Genomic DNA, 23,980 nt, shown 5'->3' with positions numbered 1-23,980 from the left:
GGTTCAGGTCTTTTGTGCAAAGGCCACAGAAGAAGGCATGTTTTATTTGATTTTTTTTTTATCTAGACACCTTTACTGGCTTAGATAGTAAAAACACTGACTTTCAATCATTCAAAATGTGGACTAAAAACAATAATTACATCACATCCATATTGGCCAATTTTCTTATGTTTTTGTACTTTTAGCATCACTAAGTTGTCCACACATATCTGATTTCCTAATGAAACTGGTTTTATTCACTTTCTAGCCAAGAGCTAGATAAGAGGCTCAACTGTACTCTCACATTTGTACAGTAAATACTGTATGTAGCTGGAGCTAGCAGCCAGTTAGCTTAGCTTGGCATAAAGATTGAAAACAGGGGGGAAACAGCAAGACTGGGATTATCTAAACAAAATTCACCTGACAGAACCTCTTAAGCTCACTAATAAACCGATATATCTCGTTTTTTTCATCCGTTTAAAAAAAATTAAAGTGTAATAGCGATTATTTAGTGTTTAACAGGTGATATGTGCCGGGAGCAGTAAGCAATAGGCAGATACTGTTACCTTTAGGCTATTTCCAGTCTTTAGGCTACATATTTACCGTACATAAATGAGTGTGTTTTTCCTGTCAGAGGCAGTCAGTTTTTCTGTATAGTTCCATATTGGTTAAATACATTTGTTTAACTTTAATCCATAACCATCTGAGTGGTCCTTTGTTTTTTGTGGGCATTGAGCTGGTTCATGACAATGAGAGTGGTATGCAATTTTTCAACCAAGTCTTGGCAAGCAAGGGAATTAGCATATTTTTCAAAGATATTGAACTAATGGCGCTAAATAAGCAGCACAACTGTGAAGTATCCACCAGCAGCAATCTTACCGGCTGGTCACCTCGATTGATCCCCACCAGGAAGAGGGACTCGGCGATGAACAGGCTGATGCAGAGGTTCTTATGGATGGTGTTACGATCACTCTGGAGGCCGCGGAAGAAGCAGAAGGTGAAGAGGCTGATGAGCAGGCAGACCAGCGACAGGAGGATGCCAACCCAGGTGATGACGTCGAGGAGCATGTCGTGAACAGGGTCTGTGTTCTGTAAGAGAGGTGATCGGAGAAATTGGTCAACAACCTCCAGTCCATTGTTGGTTGACATATCCGGAATTTTTTTTAATTTTTTTTAAATATTGTATCCAGAGCCACATTTTGATTTTTGACTAGACTGTAAGGGCAATATAATCTATGTAGGCTATGTACAGAAATTTATTTGTAAAGCAAAAAATGAAACAAAAAACAATCAATGGAAAAGATGAAAAGAAAATGACCATAAAATGAAATCACCATTCCATCCCAGCAACAACGCTTTTATATTCAGTATTATTAGTTTTTGGGGGTAAAGTGCATTCACTCAACCCTCCAATAAACCGCTACACAGCGAGCCACAGGTGGTAGATATGAATCATGAATTAGTCAGTGTGAATCAATCTAAAATGCCCCCCTATTGTTCCATTTTGGACAGGCAACAAAGTGAAACAAAGTGAGCAGTCCACAGGGCCGCAGGTGTCTAAGACCAGCACAACAGGAATACAATCAAACCACAACATGGTCAATAACTTTCACTGTTGCTCTTAGATAATTTTCTCTTTTCAAATAGTAATTTGCCACCACAGCCAGTTTTGGGCACTAAAAAGCCTTTTGCTGACAATAAATCCGGGGCTTTACGGGAGAGATAAGGATCAACAGTGATTCCACCACAGCCATGAAAAAGAATTTACATCAGTCCATAAAAAGCCAAGTGCACATAGGGATACTTGGACAGAAGCGGGAAAAGGCAACACACCCTAAAACAGCAGAGTCTGCAGAATGACTGACTTCTGTGGCCCTAAACAGATTAAAACAAACACATTAGAAGCAACATCCTGCCAAGAACCTGCCAAGGGTAAAAACTGGGGCCTGTTAGAATAGGGCCCTAATTAGGAATGTGTAATACGTGACATCTTGTCAATAAGTTCTGTACGAAATTTTGAAGGCCCATTCCTTTCTTGTTTGATCAGTGAACTTCACATTCAGTGGTTCCCAAACAGGGGTTCTTGTACCTAAAAAGACTGACTATCTGGCCAATAGTCGATGCCTTTACCTTGCCGTTTTTTGTTATTGTTATTTATTCACCATTTTGTGCCAGGGAAACAAAAAAACTACAAAGATTTCTTTTCTCATCCAAGATGTGACACACAGAGCTGAACTGCCCACCGTCCGTGCTCCGGCATGGAGCAAAGCGCTATTTATGTGCAATTTGTACCAGTGCTGGAAAATGGAGGTGATTATTTCTCCAGTATCCAAGCTGGAAATAACCGACACATTTAGCCAGGGTAAAATTGATGCGACATAACAGAAAACCACTGGCTACTGATAGCAGCGAATGTTGTCTTATTTGCTGATAGGCCGATGTCAGACAACAAGGTGAATATCGGCGGATATTGATATTCAGACGATATAATGGTGCATCCTTAGATAAATTAGATAGATTAGAATTGGACTTTTTCTTATTTTGAAATCAAGTCATCTGTAAAATTTAATCACCACATGACTAAGCGTGCTTAGCGTGCTAACGCTGGTAAAACTAGTTAGCATGCAAGCAGAGAAGTTACAAAAGTCAATAGCAATGCATAACTACAATATAGTAAGCTAAAAGTAAAAAAATGTATAAAAAGATATATCGTAATATCCACTTTTACAGCAATAATACTTAATAATTAAGTTTTAAATCAACTCAAATTAACACATTTGGAACATGGCAGATGGTGCTGATGAAGGGGTACTCGTCTGACACGGCTGTGGGGTTGCATGTGCGTCAAAAAAGGTCGGAAAGCACTGCTCTGAAAGATTTAACATGGTACAAGCACACGTCACTGAAGCAGATGTGTAGATTCCCTGTATAATTCACATCTGGTCTTAGTAACTCCACTGTCATCTGCCAATTTTACATCATGCTACCAGTGGGGAAGACTTGCCAAGATAGATGTCAAAACATGACACAGCCATTAAATTGTCTTCTATATGTAAAACATGGGGGTAGGCATCAGAGAGTGACGTCTTGATTTAATAACTAAACATAATTACTGCATCCAAACAATTTTGGTCAGCTTCTGAGGCTTCCTAATTTCCCAAAGGGATAGTCCTCTTTTTCAGCCTGCTGGGCATTGATTTAAAAAAAGGGAGGAAAAGTGAAAGTGGAGGGGGGGGGGTGGTAATTTTAAAGAAATCTGCCAACCTCCTTAAGACTGTCATACCTGCTGGGACTCAAGGATTACCTGGGTGGAACTTTTGAGTTTTGACATGATGGCTACGTTTAAATGCTAATGAAGATCAAATATTATTTCAACACAGAAGAAAGTTACAAATACTTTAAGGCAGCAACAGTTAATTAGCATTGACACGCAGTTAGAAAACAGCGAATAAAAGCTAAGCGAATCTCCCCTTAACTGTGTATACATTAAGCACTGACACTGTGTATTAGCCAGTACAATTTGGCTCCTTGATATCACAGGCTGTGTATGCAGTCTTGGCCTCCAGCAAATAATGTATGACTCGGAGCTATAGCATAAGACAAACCCAAGAAAATATTTGCTTACTTTGAGAAATAATGCCGCAAAAGCACACTATATGTCTAATATGTCTCTCAAACAAGCACCTCTTTAAATCATATTTTCGACCACAGTCAGCAGTACTTTCCGCGGGGGCAGTCAAGTTAAAGTGAGGAAACTGGGGGGAAGAAGTATCGCACAAAAGCCTTGTTTAGTGGCAGCTCAGCTAACGCTAGCAGAGAGGGGAACAGATGCTGATCATTAAGGGGCTCTGGTACAATAACAGCCGCAGTGCTCCTTGAGTCTGGGGAGAGCACTCTTTTGATTTTCCTGCCTGATGAGCCGTTGTGTATACGTTGGAGGGATGGGGGGGGCTGGCAAGATGTTACATAGAGCAGACGTTTGTGTGTGTATGTGTGTCAGTCTGTATGAAAGTAAGGCTGATTTCAGCCCCCTTACCTTAGAGGGGTGCCTACGCAGTGGGTGGCAACAGATGTTGATGTTTGTGCTTGCATGCTCTGTAGGTGTGTGGTGCATGTGACACATAAGTCTGTTTTCAGTCCGCTGCATTACAGAGGTACTGATGCAGTGGGTGGTAGTAACGGCGACGCATTGTAAGGGGACCCTAAGGTCTCCTGGACTAGCGAGCTGCGCAGTGGCTGCAGGCTCTATCCATCACAATCTCACCTTCAATTGGAGAGGAGCTGGGTCAGAGAGAAAGAGAAGGCAACAGAGGATGAGAGAAAAAGAGACAAAGCTATAGAAACAGAGCGAGAGGGGCAGGGAGTGTATCTACACCTGGGTGATGGATTTACTGTGGAATGATTTCTTTGTTCTGGGAGGTGGATGATGGCTGAGACGTCGCCAGCCACAATGTCTCTCCCGAAAGTTTCCTTTTACTGGGGGCTCTGCCCGGGCAGGATGGCAAATGATGTGATCTGCAGAGCCTCTGCACCTCACCTCACACCGACAAGCCTCCATGATGGGAATCAGTATAGGGGACTCTAAAGTGGGCAGACGTAATTTGCTCTGAAATTCACTCGCTGTGTTGCAAGGGCGGCCAAGTCATACAGCATCCATGTTACTTAGCCGGGCGAGGCGCATTTGTGCACATTCGATTTGTCTTCCAATCTTTTTCTCCTACATTTTTCTCTTATTTCTTAAACACACATATTTTTCATTCCAGACGAATGCCTGAGGAGATTGGCTTTGCCCCTCATCTGCTCGCATGTAGCAAAAAATACGGTTTCTGGGCGCTCGAGCAGTCTGACGAGGAGGAGCAGACATGGCAACGAGCCTTTTGCATCGCACACCGGTCATTCCAGGCCAAGTCATCTGAACCTGACATCACATCATACGCACTTAATTACCATAACATCCAAAGCCAAAATCTCCCGAACCAGTTTTCTGAAATGCGTAAGAGGGTGAAGTGGTGGAGAGAACAGAGCGTCAATCCTTTATACCTCAAAGAACCGCTCTGAGCATGGGGCTATGAAGCCAATCCAATTAAAATGCATAAATCTCCCTATATGCCTCCAGAGCTGGGCTTTGAATCATGAAATACGGTCAGGCAGGGCAGACAGTTGCGCTAAGGGGTAGTGGCCCACTGCAGGGAGTCATGTGACAAGTTCACCTACGGTATGACCAAGGATTTATGATCTGCACAGGGATGAGGAACAGTTGCAGAGAGGGCAAATGAATCAGGGGTCCTGGCAAATTCGTCACATTTAAAAGGGCTGGGAGAGAGGTTCCAACTTGCACAGCGGGAGTTGACATTCAGCACATGCACCTAATGTCACACTGTGTTCTAAGCTACAATAACTATGATATAATGTCCAAGCCTGAGTTTTTGGTTGCTATGGCATTTAATGTGGTCTCCATCTTCTCTGTCTGTGCCTTAGACATATAAATAGATTTATTTTGAAGCATCTCTCTTGCTGTGTGTACAGTGTCATGCCTATGTGTAAAATCATAAAATACACAACTAACCTTGACTGTCCTTTCTCATCATAGTTACTGTCTGATGGTGCCAGTGTGAGAGGTTGTATAAGGACAGTGATGAATGTTACCCAAATATCACCCTCTCCATCATCCAGTGGGATGTGCCATTGATTTATACTTACTGGTCTGTCGGGAATAGTGCCACTTACCAGTAGCTCAATGCCTCCCTGGGGCCTATCTTAGCACACACATCTACTACGTAAATAATGGCCTGTAGGTGGAACCAGAGCAGGTCTATATTTCTTGAGCTGGGGCTTGTGCTTTAGCCCATATTTAAAAGATTTTTTTTTTATCTCAGTGCCCACCAGCTATCTTCACAAATGGTGGACTTAAATTCAAGGAAAGGGTTCAATACAGAGCCTCAGGACCTTGAATGGGCATGAGCCATTAGTTAGAATCATCAGCGTTCTTAGCAAAGTCACATGAAAGTACACCCACTCTCAAATCACTTGCTCCAAAACCCTGTTTGCAATCATTCTGAAAAGATACAAAAGAGACATATAATCTCTCATGCGCAGCTGCCATCTGTGAGTACAGTCTTAATTTGTTTATGTGGCCAACGGCGCTTCTCAGCTCGAATTGCAGGATCAGTCAAAGGCATCAGCTCGCTGGCTAGATAGCTCAAAATTAGCAAACAAAAGGGCTCGAGTGGCGACGCAGGCAGCAGTGACAGCACACGATGCCCTTGTGATCATCTAAGTGGCGGTTACCTGATCCCCTGTATCGGACAGATATCATGTGAGTGGGTGTACTCCTGAAAACCAGGAGGCAGGGTTTAGATATTTGACATCAATGAGTTCTTGTGAGCCTGTAATTTGAAAAAGATGTCACATTTGCTAATTTGGTTAAGGACATTGCATTAGAAACCACCAAGGCTCTAAACATGCTTTGGGTACTCACTAGCAGATTTTCAGCAGTGTTCAAACATCTACAATATGTGAATTAGAAATTATTCTGAGGAACTAATTGACTTCAAACATAATTAATCCCTATGAGACACAGTCTGGGTTTTTTCCACTGCTGAGAGTGTCTAATAATCTTACATACAGTGCATCCTAGTTCAGGGCTTTCTTCTGAATATGAATGTGTGGGCAATGTTTTCACTTTGCCCACACTCAAAATCAGTGAGAGGTTTAGCATGATTACAAGACACATATTGTTAAAAAGTGCACATATATTAGTTTGATAACAAATGTTTGGTCTCAGAGGAGTGAAAGTTTAGTCAGAAAGACCTTGGAAAAGGTAAAGTTCACATGAACTAACTACTGTTCTCGGATCTGATTATGTATAATGAGTGTATAATGATTGTGATGCAACAACAATGCATCAAATCCAACTTGGGAGAAAATCGCTGTCCACACGTCAACTTCCCCCGACAGAATTGGCTTCTTTTTCTGCGAGATGTGAGCTGAAATCTAAAAACACATTTGAATTCTGCTCATCAAAACGTTTAAAGCACAAGCGTCCGAAACCATGTAGCAACTTCAAATCACCGCCAAGGACACAATGAGAGCGTCCACAATGTCACATGCACAAGCAGGAGCATTTTGCCACTTCTAATTTGCCTGAAGTATGTGGCACTTTGAATGCAATCATAAGTTGGTGCTAAAAATGTAACACTACGAGCGCGATACAGACGACAGCTTATTAAGGCGAACATAAAGATCTCTGAATATAACACTGTCATTATTCCCAACCAGTGTGCATACGATCCATCGGCCCAAAAAAAAAACGAGATGAAAGATGATGTTGATATTGTAGCGAGCCTCTGTCCTCCTAAGGAAAATTGTAATTACAGCATGCCTATCTTTTTTTTTCTTTTCCGAGATGCCACTGAGAAATAAACAAGGTTAGAATATAATCTGTTGCTCTGAGGGTAATGAGTAATAACAATGCAGAGATCAGCAGTGGTATGTTCTGTTGCCATGGATACAAAAACAGATAGTCTCTTCAATTTATGACATTTTCTTTCTCTGCCTCTCTCTCTGGTGCGCACACACACTCCCACTTTCCCTCCGTTCTGTGTTCTCAGATACAACACAGTGACAGTTTGTCAAATAAAAAGCCTCTGTATCGCCCATTCAGTGGCACTTTCCAACAAGCTGCCTTTTATAACATCCAAGTGGAAAAGATAAAGAATAAGGGAAGGTGAAAAAACCGCTATCAATCAGAACTGGGGTGTAACTACTGTCCACTTTCCTCTGGTGAGGCATGTTTGCGATTGGCTTGACTGAAAGCGCTCCTTTCACTGCTTCCTTATTTTTTTCTATTGCTGCTTTGCTTTCATCGCGTGAAGGCCCCTATTCTTCGCGACTCCCTCTCTATTCCAGACTCAGCTTCAGCTCTGCAGAGAGCTTAGCGGATCCAAAAGTTATGCTGCTCAGTGACAAACAGTGTCTCTCTCTAGCTAGAAGTAAACCACACCACCTCAGACCCCCCCCCAGGAGTCTTGTGTGTGTAGAGTAAAAAAAACTGAATTTTACATTTTTGTGCATGATTGTGTGCACCAATGTTGGGTTTGTGTATTGTGTCTATGTGTGAGAGATAGAGTTGGACTAGGGAATAGAGGGAGGTGAAGGAAGGTCTGGTGGTTTTATGGACAAGGGCCAACTGGGACGGCACTCAGAGGGCTTTTTTTTTGTCACTGATTCAGAAGAGAGGCTCTGGAGAGACAGATGCCATACCAGATACCGAGAACTAGTCTGCTCTGTCAGCAGAGAGCTCTTCAAACTTCCTGTGACAGAAATAATTAAGCCGTCTGTCAGCATCAGAACTACGACAAAACTTCTTCACCGACCAGCAATATTCTCCGACCTTTTCCTTCTTCAGCTCGCTCAATTTTTTCCAACATCCTCTTTACCCAACTCCTCTCCCTTTTTATTTTTTTTTCAGCTTTGTAAGTGCTGCCCACAATGATCACTCCAAACAAATCTCACAGCCAAATTACAATTTCTTTACTTAAGTTTTTTTTTTTGTACAACAACTTCCATTAGCACCTTCCAATTAACTGCTCTCCAGCACTCCACATCACACTTACTGTACTCATTTCACTTCGTTTCTGTGGCTACCCTGAAGGCACAAAAAAAAAACCAGCAACAACAAATTGTGCATCGAGAGAATGATGTGATTCGGGGATACAATGTAAATGTTTTCTTTCTTTCCTCCTTTCCTGTCTTTACAAAAATAAACACATTCATGAATAAATGAAAGACACGGATGGAAATGGCTCTGACTCAAAAAGATCTTGATATTAGGTTTGGGGTTCAATCGGATGAACCCTAAACTGAATCATTCAATTATTCAAAATTTAAAGGAAAGCTAATTCACTTTACTGCCGGGGATTTGTGGAGAAGATTGATAGCACTCTTCTGTCTGTGTCAGGAGGCTATTGCGTTAGCTTAGCGTATAACTTGTTGTTTTAACAATTAGAGTTTGTGGATGGATAAAAACAAACAAGATATAACGTGTTAATTAGGTGCTGCTAGGCCTACTGTTTAACTTAAGGTCGTTATTCTTAGCTAATATAATCGCCTCCTGGCTCTGGCTCCATAGTGAGAGAGCTGGAACACTGGAGCGGTATTGTTCTTTTCATCAAAGTCTTGCCAAAAAGGAAATAGGGATGAATCCCAAAATATTCCTTTAAGATTGACGGTGAACTAAAATATAAATATTGGCAGGGAGATTATTCATTTGTTACTAGACTAAATGACCGCCTACAGTAATTGCTGTTTGATAATAATAAAAAGAGACCAAATAAGATTTGATTGACACACCCAAAATATCCCTCTATTCTCCTATAGCTAGGCTAGTAGCTTAGCTTAGCATATGACTTGTTCTTTCCATATTTTGGTTCGTATGAATAAAACAAGTGCATGTGTTAATTACTGAGCTTGAGAAGTGCTGATGTATTTAACTGTGTAGAGAGCCGAGCTCGCTGTATCCCTCTGCCTCCAGTCTTTATGCTAAGGTAATCACCGACCGACTCCAGCTCCATAGTTAGTGCACAGACACAGGGTTGGTATCAATCTCTTCACCTACTGTAACTCTTGGCAAGAAAGCAAATAAGCATATTTCCCAAACTGACAAACAATAACTTCAAGATTAAAATTTGGGTAACTAAAGGCCAATTTTGTTTCTTTGCATAAAGTGAGAAACTGTAACTTGGAATATATATTCCTTTTCCACTATGCCACCATAAGGCAATGAATACCTCCCACATGTATCCAGGCAGAGAGAAGTAGTTAAAGGACAGGTAAAGGTGTATTGTGCCTATCAACAAACACCTGATTTCATATATAGAGTTGTAAGAAGGTTTAAAGGACAAAATAAATCCTTATTCATGAAACGTGTTAAATGTGTTTTAAACAAGCATTGTACACAAGACACACCACAAACCGTAGCTAATCATATATCTGGGCTCTTTCACACCCTGAAGGTTTAAAATGGCTGAAATCAATACACACTCTACTGACAGGGTCATTGTTTAAAACTATATGAATAGGGTGTGTATATTGGCACTTTAAATGTTAGTCTACAAAGTGCTGTGAAGGTCAGAAAACTGTTCAGTCAATTTTACCCTCTGAACTGAAAAGCAAGGGAAATATAAAACACAGTGAAAAACTGCAATGAAAGAGATGCTTTCTGCTTTACAGCCTTTGGACTGTACTGTTCTTGTCAGCCAATCAACTTGGAATGATGGATCAATGCATTTTCTTCTCTCTCACATTCATTTGGTAAATTGTACATTTCTGAGGGTGAACAGATCCATTGAGAAGCAAGAAAGAAAAAAGGGTCGGCCTACCTTGACATCCACGTGGGCCATGAGGACAGCAAAATTGGTTAGATGGGTACAGGAGCAGGTGGTGTGTGTCCTGTTGGTGCCTAGCAAGCGACAATCCTGCGTCGACCAGAAACCAGTCATGGTTCTCTTGGAGTAACTCCAGAACGAACAGTTGGGGTTGAAGTTTTCCTCAGATTGCTGTTAGAGGGCAAAAACATAAATAAATGAGTTGAATCACAATGGAATAAATAACAAGAATAACAAGAAATCGCACACAGAGGTCTGGTGTTAATCACACATTAGCGTGGTACATTTCTACTTTCCTTTGTGCGCAGAATAAGCATCCTCGAAACAAGCAATCTATATCCATTGTAAAGTGAATAGCGGGTGGTTTTACTGTCATAGAGCATCAAGCGGCCCCATGCCTGTTTTTCATTGTGTTTTTTGACCTTTCTCTTTAACTTTCACTGCGTGAGAATGGACTGCCCGACTGTTTAATGGGCACCACCGCTGTCTGTGCTGGGCTACGGCTCTAACGACAAGCACGCCTCCCTGTTATCTCGCTTGCCATTTTATAAAGGTAATCCATGACACTGGGGTTGGGTAACACACAAGCACAACAAAACATAACTGCTGATAAATAGATGTCTTTCTCTCTTGAGCCCAATTTTCTTTTGTAGTTTCCGAAACACTCACAATACTTTCCTTTGTGACTCACAGCTTCCAAGGTTAAACATATCTTGCTTTCCTACAATAAACACCACAAGGAGCTGTAGTGTTTTATAGTTTAACGCTTGCTGTAGGGTAATTAGTCTAATAAGGTTTATCCTCTGTGAATGTAAATTTGCCGCTGATTGAGTTTACCCTTCACACATCCAAACCCTGTGTAAAATGTTCCACAGCAAGGAGGAGATAGGATGACCCTCTGTCCCATTAATGACTTTAATTGGTCCCATTAAGTGGTGAGGCAAGGAAGCAAAACAATAACTAGAGGACACATCATCATCCCAGAAGACCAGTGATCCAAAACCTCATGGATGAGAGAGGGGCTTAACTGTGGGAAGCCAGAAAAATAGGAACCCCACGCTCGGTAGCAGAGTTGATACATACAAGGTTTATTTTCAGAGGCAAAGTTGAAGTCGTCTCAATATTCCTGCAATAAATACTGTCTGAAAGCATATATATAGATAATAATTTATGCGTACAGTTTTCTCTATGTAAAGTACCGCCTGCATAATCACATTCAGTTTACCTAGGGCTGCAAAGATTGCTTTTCTTTTACTTCTCACTGATATCCAATTACGATTACCGCGATTATCACATTTTGTTTTTGAATCTTAGAGCCAAATCTAAATGAAGCAGAGCTAAGAACAATAATGAGACCCAAGCAGTGTACAGTACACTAAATAAAAAGGAATAATCGCATCAGAAAAGAATGTTCCTGCTTGCAGCCAGAAGCATGATTGAGAAGAAGCTAGACCAGTCATTCAGAACGTTCTCTTTAACAGCACCTCGGACTGGTTTACCGGTTTACCAGAGAACGGGGAGCTCTTGAGTTGCTGCACCAGAGAAAGCGCTCTACATGCAAAACATCGATACTGCATTCAATAAAGTTGAATTAATTGTGGAAGCCATAATTGTAATCAGGATTATTATATGACTAACTGCACTGCCCACTATGTACATAAAATGCACTCTACAGTATATGTAAATGTCAGAATGTTTATGGCAACTTTAATGTGATCAAACGACAATTCCAGCAGCAGCGGCGGCGGCGGCAGCTCACTTGGTGCACTCCAGTGTAGAAGCGAAAGCAGATACAGCGCAGAAAACACACTTTTCCAAAAGGGCACTGTTTTATTAAAATGACTTGATCTGAGCAAGAAAAGGGTATAAAAGCACCAGTGCCCCAACATTAGACCAACAGTAAAATTAGTGAATCTACCGTCCAAATTACAAATTACACTTAAGGCAGGTGAGTCACAGCAATAACTGCGCTGACATTGCCCCCTGACATTTTCCCACCATTTAATTTTGACATCCATGAGCTATAGTCCTTTTACACTCTCTATCCCTCTGCGCTCAGTGTTTTCTTTTTTTTTTCTTTTGCTACCGTTGTTGCTTCCCTCCAGGTCCCTCCTACACATGAGACCCGCTGCAAGTCTCTTATGGATGTTCAGCATCCCTGATAATCGCTGAAGGCGCTGTTCGTAGACAAAACAGGGATATTTCGAGGGTAGCAGAGTGTGGAGAAGATAATATAGTCAAGAGGGAGAAGCCGCGACTCCCCACAATGACTAAGCAGCTCCAGTGAGGCTCAATGTGACTGATATTTGTTCAAGAGATCAGGCTGTTTATTTGTTCAGACTAATAAACAACAACATGCATCACCGTGTGAGCCATTTTGTTTTCCATAATTAAATTTTTCTTCAGGATCTTTCTTTGGATAAAACTTCTTCACATTAACTTCATTTTCTTGGTTCGTACATTTTTGTTGCACTTCAGGGATAGAGAAAATTGTGATGAAAGGGTTCTGTCAAGAAAGTGCATGTGAGAGTGTGTTTCAGTGTGTAAGTAAAAGAGAATGAGACAAAAAGCACATTAAATACAGAGGCAGGCACATCAAAGTGAAAACAAAACACATCTCAACACACACACACAAGAAGAGATGGATAATTACCTGTAGATGTCTGATGGTAAAAATGACAGGGTCAGAGAGGTAGACTTTGTTAGAGTCCTTGTTGATGGCAGCCGTGATGACCGGAGAGTTGACGATGACAGAGTAATTGGTAGCCATGGCTTCGCTGCCCAGCTTCATGCTGGCGTTCTCCGTTGAAAGGTAGACCCCGATGTGTTTGTACAGGACAAAGGCTATCCGAATCTCACCTGCAAGAGGACAATCGGGTCAAGTATGGCCATGACTATGTGGACACCCTAACATTAAACCCATGTGTGATTGCTGAACACCTCATTCCACATTTGGAAAGTCTGGCACTGATGCGAGCGAGGAGGCCTGACTCGCTGACGGAATTCCAACTCATTCCAAAGGTGTTGGTCAGTAAAGCTCTTCCAAACAAAACCTGAGGTGCTTTAAACCGTAAACTGCTATTGCTTCAAAGTTTGAGCATCCAGTTCGAGACAATAAACTACTTTTATTATATTAGTTAGTGAAGCTTGCTATAATAATTGTGTCATGCCTGTGGTGCATGGTACCAGTTGTTAGGAGGGTCAGATGTAGTGGATAGCTGCGGTTGGAGAGATGTGCCCTGCTGTCGTCCATTCAAAATACTGGCCTGTTGCAGGGCAGCAGAGGCAGCAACCACAAGCACCTTTAGAAAAGCCTTTCTTTATGGACCTTCTTGGTGCATAGGGCAACTGTCAGGCTGACACAGGAAGTAGTCTTCCCCAAACTGTTGCCACAAAGATGGAAACACTATTGTCTAGAATATCACTGTATGATGCAGGATTAAGATTTCCAATAATTGGAACTTGACATCTAGCCTAAACTAGAGAATAAAAGCCTCAGACTAAGAGTCCAAGAAACTATGAGCACGGTGTACACACACGTTGGCCATACAGTGTAGTACTAGAATAATGTGACAAGAATGTGTGTGATGGTCAATTTGGGTCTGTTTTTTCCATTCCATGTTTCCATTTGTGGTCTATCAAGAAGCAAGAAGTCCAATTTTCATGCCTGTTATATGGCTTATAAATACTATTGAACATTGGCTCTTGAGAAATACTGCAAAAAATAACAAAAAGAATGCTGGAAATAATCACTCAGTTGAAGCTTTGTTAGCACAAGAATCAGAAACTGTTTATAAAACTGTCAAAAAGGAGACCAGTGTCAAGGTTGCCAAAATAGTTCCAGAAGAGGAAAAAGGTAGAAATCGTTCCTACATCAACAAACAGTTATTTTAATACAGCATCCATATAATGTAGTTACCATTCCGCCATTGGGACTGACAAAGGCAAGCATTTTTCTTGTTAATAATTTCCTCCTCTCTTTCTCTCTCGTACACATCTCTTTCCCCTCCCGCCGCCTCACTTTCGAGCACTGATATGAAAGAAAGTTCCCTCCTGCCGTGACTGAGATCACTCACTCAGATGAAAAGAAAACAATTTGGGTGCTATAGCGCTGGATGATAGGGAAATATCCGCCACCCCGCTATAATGATCCGTCTGGGCACGGCTGGACATAGACTTAGTCATCCAGCTAAGAGGCACCGGGCGCAGCTTGAGTCGATTCTGATTTGCATGAGCTGATAGTAAAGTCTAAAAATGGGCCTGCATTGCTCCTGACGATAGCTATGTATTGTGTCTAACTGCCTCATTTACAGTTTAGAGGCAGTACTTGAGTGTAACTAATTCTACAGCCAGGGTTCTATTTGAAGACTGCAGAACGATCCCTGTGCTTTATATGCAGCCCAACAAATGCTTTGAGAAGCAAATTGAAAGTTATTCAGAGGCATCTGTAATGAAATTCCTACAAAACCACTCCAGCCCCATGCAATGCCACAACCAAATGTGGAAAACTAAAATAACTAAAGGAATTTTTGATTAATTACAGTGGATCTCGTATGCCAGAAAGTTTTTCGAGTAATACTACAGTATTTCAATTACAATCAAGCCACATTTTGTCTGTTACATCTGTTTAATCACAAGCTTGGATAATACACCAACTGTAGTTGCGCACAAGGCACGATTACACTTCAAACCAACAACAGGGGACCAATAAAAGCAGATTCAAAAGGTTTGACGACTCACCGTTTCTTCCATGCTGCTTGAGTGTGTTAGCCGAGAGGTGGATGGAGTTGCCCTGTCCTCCAGTTTGCGGGAACTTCAGATCAGGCAAATTCCCATCTGTGCTCATCCTTGCCACCTCCAGCTCTGCACCAATACACAACAAACCAGAGCAAGACAGCATTTAACATCAATAAATGTCTTTTTTTTTTATGATACACAAGCTTAAGACATAAACATTATGAGCAGCATGGTTATTAGATTTTAAGATTAGATTGAAACCACTCTCATTTCTGCGCCTCGAGTACAAGCTTATATATATATATAATATAGCTTAGCTTAGCTTAAAGACTAGAAGCAGGGAGAAAGAGCTATCTTGGTTCTGTTCGAAGTTCGAAAATAGGTTTTATATTTCTCTTGCGTACTGTTTAAATAAACAAGATACAACATGTTAATTAGTTAGTTTTAGCAGTGCTGGTGGGCACGTTTCTGAAAATGTCAAACTATTTCTTTAAGCGATGTTCATACAACGTGGGACTATCACTCCCAGTTTGCAATGTTTAACATCGCCTGGGAGCTTTACTGAAAGCTCCAATACACTAAATAATACTCAAGTGAATGAAAGGGGAAATATGACTGCCAAAGGCCATTATTCATAGTAATTAAATGTAATGGATAGTATGAGCCACGCTGACCATAAACATTGTTTTAAGTTCTTTGTTGATGTGAATGCTCGCAAGTCATAAACATTGGAATTTTTCTTATCTCTACCTTTTATCCCATGAACAAGATATGCAAGCTTTGACACTTAAGAACATAAGAGAAGTGTAAATCTGAATGAACAATAACCCTGATCAAAGATGCTCTGCACCTGACTTCTGTGTGACTTATTTGTTATCGCTGCCATTGGGTAAAGACTTAACAGCACACAGCAGTCATAAGTAAACTTCAAACACACCTCATGTCACTAATTCAAAAAGCTATTCTCCTCTAGTAGCTGACTTCATTAATCAATGCATCTCCAACGAGCACTAAATGCAACACATCCTTTCTTGATTCACGCAGCTTTGAAGGATCGCCTCCCTCTCAACTCGCTGTGTGCAGGGGAGGTTAGTGTCTCGCTATAGGCCTCTTAATCAAGTGACTATCAAGTGTTCAGGTGACATTTTTCCTCTTAAATTGTAAAAACAAAGGATGTCTTTGCCCTTTGAAAAAAAAAATGAAAAAGATGCCTTCATTTCAAGGAATCTTTTTGTCGAGACAAGCAGATAGAGCGAGAGATATAAGGAGGAGATAAAGACTAGCTAGAGAAGACAAGCGTGCTTCTGCGGCAGCTCAACAGCTGTTGTGTCTGAAGCAAGCTCCTAATTTACGGTTCAAAGACTCTGCCGTCATACAGCAGAGGAAAATGAGCTGCTGATAGGAGCCTGGCTGAAATAAAAAGCTCATTCCATCAAAGTTATTATGGTATGATACAATTCAGTTTAATAAAGCAGTCGAGTGTGCTCTAATCTGAAGTACCGGTGACCTGTGTAAAGTCTAGGCATTCCTAAAATGTCACATGAAGTCCCATAGCACACTGAGATGAATCCGGTGATTCATTTCTAGGAGGAAGGACACAGAGGTTACACAAAGGTCAAATTCAAAAATAGGAGATGCGCCGTGTGAGACTAATCCAGGCGGTAGGCCTAGGTAAACAAGATGCCAGTAGTGGGGTGGCACCTCACCTGAAAATTCACATAGTAATGATGTGGTTTATGTAAAGGATGACACTATTTTACCATTATTGTACAGCAGATTGTTTAGAACTGCTACATGCTGAAATGATGTCACTGTAATGCTACTGAAACAAAGGCTATATGTAATCTAGACCTGTAAACCTTAAAGTAGCACTTCAATATTTTGGGAGATGCGCCTATTTGCATTTTTGCCAAAAGCTGATGTAAAAAAAATTGATGCAATACTCATGTCTAGACAGTAAATATGCTGCTACCACCAGCAGCTGACTATCTTATCTTAGCTCAGAGAGTGGAAACATAGGGAAACAGCTAGCCTGTCTTGGGCCAAAGGTAACAAAATCCACCTACCAGCACCATTAAAGCTCTCTGATTAACACTTTTCAATACTTTTACATTTCTATATGTGTGTCCAAAGTGTGTTTATTAAATAATGTATGTCACCTGATTACAGAACAAGAAATCATAGATTCCATGTGATGTGATTTGTTAAATTAATTCCAGCTAGGACTTAGTTCCTCTGGAAACAATAGTCAGCTGACGACTAACATCCAATCATATTCAAACAAGGTGTACAGCATGGCAACTATAACTTGATTCTTCCAGTAATCTGCTTATAACCTCCTCCATATGTGCAATATTTCAGAATCAGAATCATATATTGATTGATACAGATGTTTCTGGTATTACTGATTTAACTATAATTTAATGTTCATGTATGTATGTGTTTGTAAAGAAGTTCTCCCAGGTGTATCCTCATTTGTGCCTTTTTAAACCAATTCTAACCTTATAATCATTTGCCATGCCTAGATGTAAATGTCTCCGACTTAACTGCATTTGAATCTTTACACAAGGGTGATTTTATGATGTTTCAGACTTGTGTTTTGAGACGGAACAACATTCATTTTCACAAAGGCTATCTTCATCTGTCGGAGCGAGTGATTTCCATCCATGATTAGACCAAACATTTAAACTTTGATGGTCAGTGACCCTGCGTTCACCTCCACTATACCACTGCACTAATGGCTAATGGTCATTGCTAGCACACATACACTGGCTGGCAGTGGAGAGTCTTAACTTGAAACACATTTTTATCAAGTGTAAGAAACAGAAACTTCATTAAGCCCGGTAAGGCATTCAGCTGATGATCTGATGTCAGCGGACTATGACACCTCTGTCTTTGATAAAGGTTAGTTTCCACGAAAAGATACAAAGAGTCCACATTTAATCCTCCCTTTGTATCTGTTCTTATACCAAAGCTTCCAATACTTTCTATTATAAAAAAAAGCCTTTGTATTAACATTCTCTTGTGCTTTTGCAAAGGCCAAGGGGTTTTGGTGATACATTCCTATTCAACTTAGCTAAGACAATACCCCAGATAGCTCACCATTCCCTGGATTCCAAGCCTGCCTTTGGAATAAAGGAAGCATTTTTCTTCTCCCCCTCTCCCTCTCTTTTCCCTGTGTGGTTGTGTAAAAGAGCTTACGATGGGCTTTAGGGAATTTCTTTGATGCCATAGTGGTTGTCGGACCCAAAGGCTATACCTTCAAAGCCCGTTTAAATAACACGTTAATCGGCAGAAATCTGCTCATAAGATTATCATGCAGAGAGTGAAGCACACACTCTGGCGTAGACAAAGCCCTAGACGAAGCACATGCACTGTGACGTGTAAACACAAACACAGACACAATGGGTGAGGAAATATCCTTCGTCTTTGAAAGCGAAGAAAATAGATCTCATTATCAGCTTGAGCCTGAAATTGGAACGAGCCTTTCTTACTGTTCAGGATTCACTTTAAAGCAAAAAGAGAACCAGGCTCGCCCTGACATCGAGAAAGTGTCACCAGGTGTGAGCTACAGTACACCTGCACACACAAAACCCTTCACTTTAGATGTAAGTCAATGTGAGGGATCAATAATTAGCAGCTGCTGTGATTACCAATGCTTAAATGGGCCTCCTTGTCCTCATTTAACTACCCTGCATGGCGTGAGGGATTGCAGGAGCCAACTGGCTGCAAAAAATAAGCCGAGCAAACAGAGAGATAAGGCCTAGTAAACATGTCACCAGCACATAATTAACCAGACTACCACTATGAGCTATAAAATCTCACTCGAGTTGAGCAGGCACCGTCTCCTTCCCCTCTCCAAACGAGCCCAGAACCTCCTTAATACCCAGATGAATTGTGTGCCAGATACAATAAAATCCTTTTTATTAATTCTCCTTACGCTCGCTTCCTTTTAAGTCAGTAGACCTATATTTTTAGGTTGCCATGGCAGCAGGAACTAGGAAAAAAAACCCGCACTTGTTCAGAGAAGAGGGTGATACATCATAACATAATTTTTTTTCTTAATTCCCCTTGCCCCAATAGCCGCCGCCTGCAAAAAAAGGTTATTTAATTAAATTTTATTTCATGCTTTGTAAATGATTTTCAATATAAACCGAAGATTAAATATATTCTACCTTTCTGTTGTAAGTGATGTTTTCGGTTTTGAAAAGCACCACTTGGGAACAGGTTTAATGACAGAAGTTCCATTATCCGTGCTCACTTCGTATTTATACACTGAATAATGAGCGCTGATCCCTGATCTGCTTGGCTAGTGGTTAATTCCGGCTAATAGTTGACATGAATATGAACACAATCATTTGAGATAATTGTCAATTTACAGCTGACTGCCATCAGCCATAAGCAGCGCAGCCAAACTTAACCTCCTGTGAGGGAGAAGGCATTAATCCAGTGACCTTCACACTTGTTCCACAGTCTCAAGAGCTCTGCTGTCAATATGAGAGCGGCCCGGATCAATAGCAGTATGGTGAACTTTTTAACCCCTGTACAACTGGTAAGACCACTGAAGGATGAACCACTTCAGAAACACCACTAGAAAATATTATGAAGACCAAACCGCACATTCGGGCTCTTTAAGACTACATGTAATTTTCACAGTATCAAAATTGACAAAGCTGAGTCTTCCAGCTGAGCTAATAATCTGTCTCCCAGCAGCTTGAGGAGAAATTAACCTAATTCTGGACAAGCTGGTTTACTCATGCAGGCAATGACAACCACATTAAACTGTATTTTGCTTGCTGGCATACAATTTACATTGCCATCACCGCTAAGAGAAATCACCACTGGTTTGGAAGCCAATCATGTTCCGGTACATTATGCAACATACACAAGTGTAATGTAGAAACTTGAAACCTCCTAGACTTTTCAGTAAAGTATGAGAGAACTTTTTAAATGATCAATATTTGCATATTTATGTCATCCAAAGGGCAAGGGTGACATTTTCATGTGAAGATACAAGACCAAAATGTCTTAGAGTATACTCACGGATGTTGTCTGTGTTCTCTTGAACAATGTCCGTCTTCAGCAGGTTATCAGCCAGGACGAAGGCCCCTTGTTCCACCGTGTCCAGCAGCATGGTGGCGGCCCTCAGCTGCTCGCCTGTGCTCAGCTCCCTCCACGCTCCTTGGGCCTGCGGCTGCAGCAAATTGTTGACCGTCTCAACCATGGCCTGGGGAGTCCAAATCATCGATTTAGTGAAAAGGAGCTTAGCTGGCCTGGGACTGCTGTTGTTTGACACGGTGATTTGGTAAACGGTATGATACCAGCGAAGGAAGATCAAAGAGAGTTCAGGACTGAAAAACAAATCACACAATCCCGTGGGATTGTGCAGGGAAGAAGCATGAAGCGTTCCCTGTTTTTCATTTGAACTGAAAATTCTATAATCATCCTTCTACTGAGCAATTTCATGACTCTATTTCCGATTCATTTACAAGTTATGCTTTTGGACATGGGTCGTCAACTAGTTGCAGCGACACCGCAAACTGTAATGGCATCGGATATGTTCTTAGGTTACTGTTTCCTTTTATCTACAAGAAGAATTAATCATGTAAATGAATCAGAGCCAATGCTTACAAGACTAGAGGCCAATTCTTACATGACTTGAGGCTATAGAGTCTTTAATTGGAGTGATTAATGTTCTTCCATGCAGACAATCCCAATACACAAAAGCACTACAAAAAAAATAAATAAAACACCACAACACAGAGGCATTCCAATGGATGTACAAGGTAATTGCTGGTAGCAACTATCTGCAACTCTCTCTCCTGCATGTTAATAGCAAAGAACAACTATTATGCCTTCTTTAATCTCCCCACAACAATGCTGAAGCTAGTAAGCAAGGATGAAACAAGAACGTTCTCAATACAAGATGAAAAATTAAGAGCCATTAAAGATTTAAAAATGCCAATGGCGAGATTTATAAATGGAATACTAATTGGTCAAGCAAGAAAAATTCCCAATACCACTTCTCTGAAGAACTAAATGATCCCGACCGCCTGTGGAAAAAAAGCTATTTCTAAGCCATTACTGTACAGTAGGTGGTGAAATGCATAATTATTAGAAATTTCTTGCACTGCTAACATTCCAACGCTCCAAAGAGGAAATTATATACCCAATGAAAGCTTTGACTTGGCAAACTCCCTTTGCACATCTGCAAAAGTCAGTTTACACCCTTGTAATCCTGAAGATGGAAGCTATGATGTACCGTATGTTAAAAATGGGGGGTGTCACGCCGCAGAGCTTCTCTCTGAACTTCGCTTAGATCCCTTTTTTGATCAATGGATTATGGAAGGGAATAAGAGTTTTAGCATGACTCCAAAACAGCATGGGGATAAAGCCAAAGGCAATAAGAGAAATCATGTGCTCCAGTGTATCAAATGAATTCCTGATCAAAAAAAAAAAAAAAAAAAAAACTAAAAAGAAAACCGGCTTCACAGTCACAAAGCACAAGTGTGATGGACCCCCCAATTACCTTATAATGTTAAGTTGTATGTTTGTTTCAAATCACTGTGATAGCAAGTGGAGACGGAGGACTGATTGTATTCAACTCACTGGCGCTGGCAGAGAATTTCAAATAGCACCAGCTGGCTTTTCCTCATTCAAAACATACCCTGCACACATTAAGCCGCCCACACACACACACACACAACCGCGCACACACACTGTGAAACGCTGACGCAAGAGTGAACACACACCGATGCACCTGCTGGTATACAGAAACACAGAGAAACTCACAGGCAAGTGTACAAAACAGCCACACGTACACATGCACAGGCAGTCTACCATCTTTGATGTAATTATTCATTATCTGCAGCCAATCTCCAATCACACCTTTTGACATTCAGCTTGAGGCAGAGGTTGATTCACTCTCAATTAAGGAGCTCTTTTTCTTCAGGCACTGACATTTCTTTTTCCTTTGTTCACCACTGCAAGGGTTTTTTTCTTCTCCAGCACTTCTTAAAACACTGAAGTAATAGTTCTTCAGGTAAAGGATTGATGGACTCGCATACGAGGCTGCCTCGCTTTTTTCGCATGCAGTAGAGACTTACAAAAAAGAACAAAGTGGAGGAGTAGCCCACCCCAGAGCCAGAAGGGGTGGGTAGGAAACTTAATGAGGAGGGAATATACAATGTAGAATTTATAAACAAGAATAAAACAACCGAGGGCAGGGTATATAGTATGTATCAAAAATTAATATTGTAATGATGATCAGTTTTCCTACTGGTCCCTTCAGGCATTTATAAAATCAACAGAAGAAAAGCAATAAAGCTGACATTCACTCATGGTGCATCATTTGGACATGCAATAGATTACCAAATCTCTGTGATGCAAATTATTCATTACTGTAACTAATATGCGTATAGCATGCCAATTTTCCCTCATTCAAACCAGAGAATGAAATTAGGATATAAATACTGAAGAGTATTGCCTCCATATTGGAAGGCAGGTGACTCACAGTATATTTTACAAAGAAGACAATTACCTGAATTTGAGCATACAGGTACAACAAATATCTAATGCACAAAAAAAATGTGTCCTTTAGTTTATTATCACCAATAGGAGGCATATTTTGAATGACTTGTTGCCAACAATGGTTCTGCAATCTGAATAAGTCACAGTCAAATTGCGTGAAAGGAAATTCTGAAGCAAACCGGGACACTTACTTTCCATCATCCCAATACTATACATCCAATTGAACCGCTTTTATGCCTTTGTCAGTAAAGTAAAAAGGTTCAATGACTGTCATCAAGAAATTTTGAAAAAATAACTTTAAAGGTCATACTGAATGAAAAATGCCTTTTCTGTTATTACCTTGTGTCCCAGAGGTGGACAGCTATCTATGTGTGACAAACAACAATGGAGCTATCATTGAGGACCCTCATGTTTTGTACTTCATATTTTTTTCCCAGGAATTTGGGGGAAGGGGGTCATTTATTTTTTATTAAATAGTGACATTTTGGTACTCTTGACACTCTTATTCATCTTTTAGCCAACAGATGAGTAAACTGATACCACCCTTGTGTCGATGAATATGATTCACACTTCAACATTGCATGGATTAAACAAATAACCTATAACATGCTAATCAGTGAGCTTTAGAGGCGCTGGCTAATTTTGTTACCTTTGGACAAAGCCAAGCTGGCTGTTTTCCACTGTTTGTAATTTTTGTGCTAAGCTAAGCTTCATATTCACCGTACGAACATGTGTGAGTGGTATTGATCTCCTTACTTGACGCGTAAGTGTATTTTCCAAAATGTTTCACTATTTCTAAATCCATGTCAAATGTACATATTTACATATGAAAGTCACCACCTTCCTTTTCCTATTAAGTGTCAGGATATATCTGCTGACAGATTTTGCACCCAGGGGCATATGAAAAAAGTCTATGCAATAAAATGCCATCATATATTTTGTATTGGTCCAGCCAACCCCTTAAGCCAACACATAAAACCTATGGGTACGTTTTTGTCTCTAAAGTTATACGCAGTATGAAGTGTGTCAAAGATGTGTATTTGGACTGCAACAAAATTGCAGAAATCACTGGTGCTGTCAAATGAAGCATGGGCCTGTCATTCAGAAGAAAAACACGCCACTCCTCTCCTTCTTTGTCAATGTAGAGAGTGACAACAATAAACTGTAAAGACTAATATCTATTTTGCAGTTCACGTCTGGCCTATGTTTGAACTCTTAAATGAAATCCCTCCCCATTTTAAATCCTGCCTCAACCCACAATTTAATGGAAAAAGACATCAAACCGCAGACAAAAAAGATCTCTAAGCCATTTTATGGGACCTTGAAGGTTAATGGATGGGTTTAGTTTA

The 23,980-nt window shown here is 40.7% G+C and overlaps 1 protein-coding gene across 14 annotated transcripts in view; it reads right to left on the bottom strand.

Annotated features, from left to right (window-relative positions):
• Window positions 1–23,980, bottom strand: part of LOC127379636 (adhesion G protein-coupled receptor L3-like) — a 209,521-nt gene that overhangs the window by 29,719 nt on the left and 155,822 nt on the right. For all 14 annotated transcript variants that reach the window (XM_051429516.1, XM_051429517.1, XM_051429520.1 and 11 more), the window contains 5 exons: window positions 20,145–20,328; window positions 15,105–15,227; window positions 13,018–13,223; window positions 10,359–10,535; window positions 859–1,068 (listed from right to left, as the gene is read on the bottom strand). In XM_051429516.1, coding sequence (XP_051285476.1) covers window positions 859–1,068; window positions 10,359–10,535; window positions 13,018–13,223; window positions 15,105–15,227; window positions 20,145–20,328 — 900 coding nt within the window. The remainder of the gene's footprint in view (window positions 1–858; window positions 1,069–10,358; window positions 10,536–13,017; window positions 13,224–15,104; window positions 15,228–20,144; window positions 20,329–23,980) is intronic.

This window comes from Dicentrarchus labrax, unplaced genomic scaffold (assembly GCF_905237075.1).
Source record: "Dicentrarchus labrax unplaced genomic scaffold, dlabrax2021, whole genome shotgun sequence".
Lineage (NCBI taxonomy): Eukaryota > Metazoa > Chordata > Actinopteri > Moronidae > Dicentrarchus > Dicentrarchus labrax.
The sequence above is the reverse complement of the archived record's forward strand: the minus strand, read 5'-3'. Positions and strand labels throughout refer to the sequence as shown.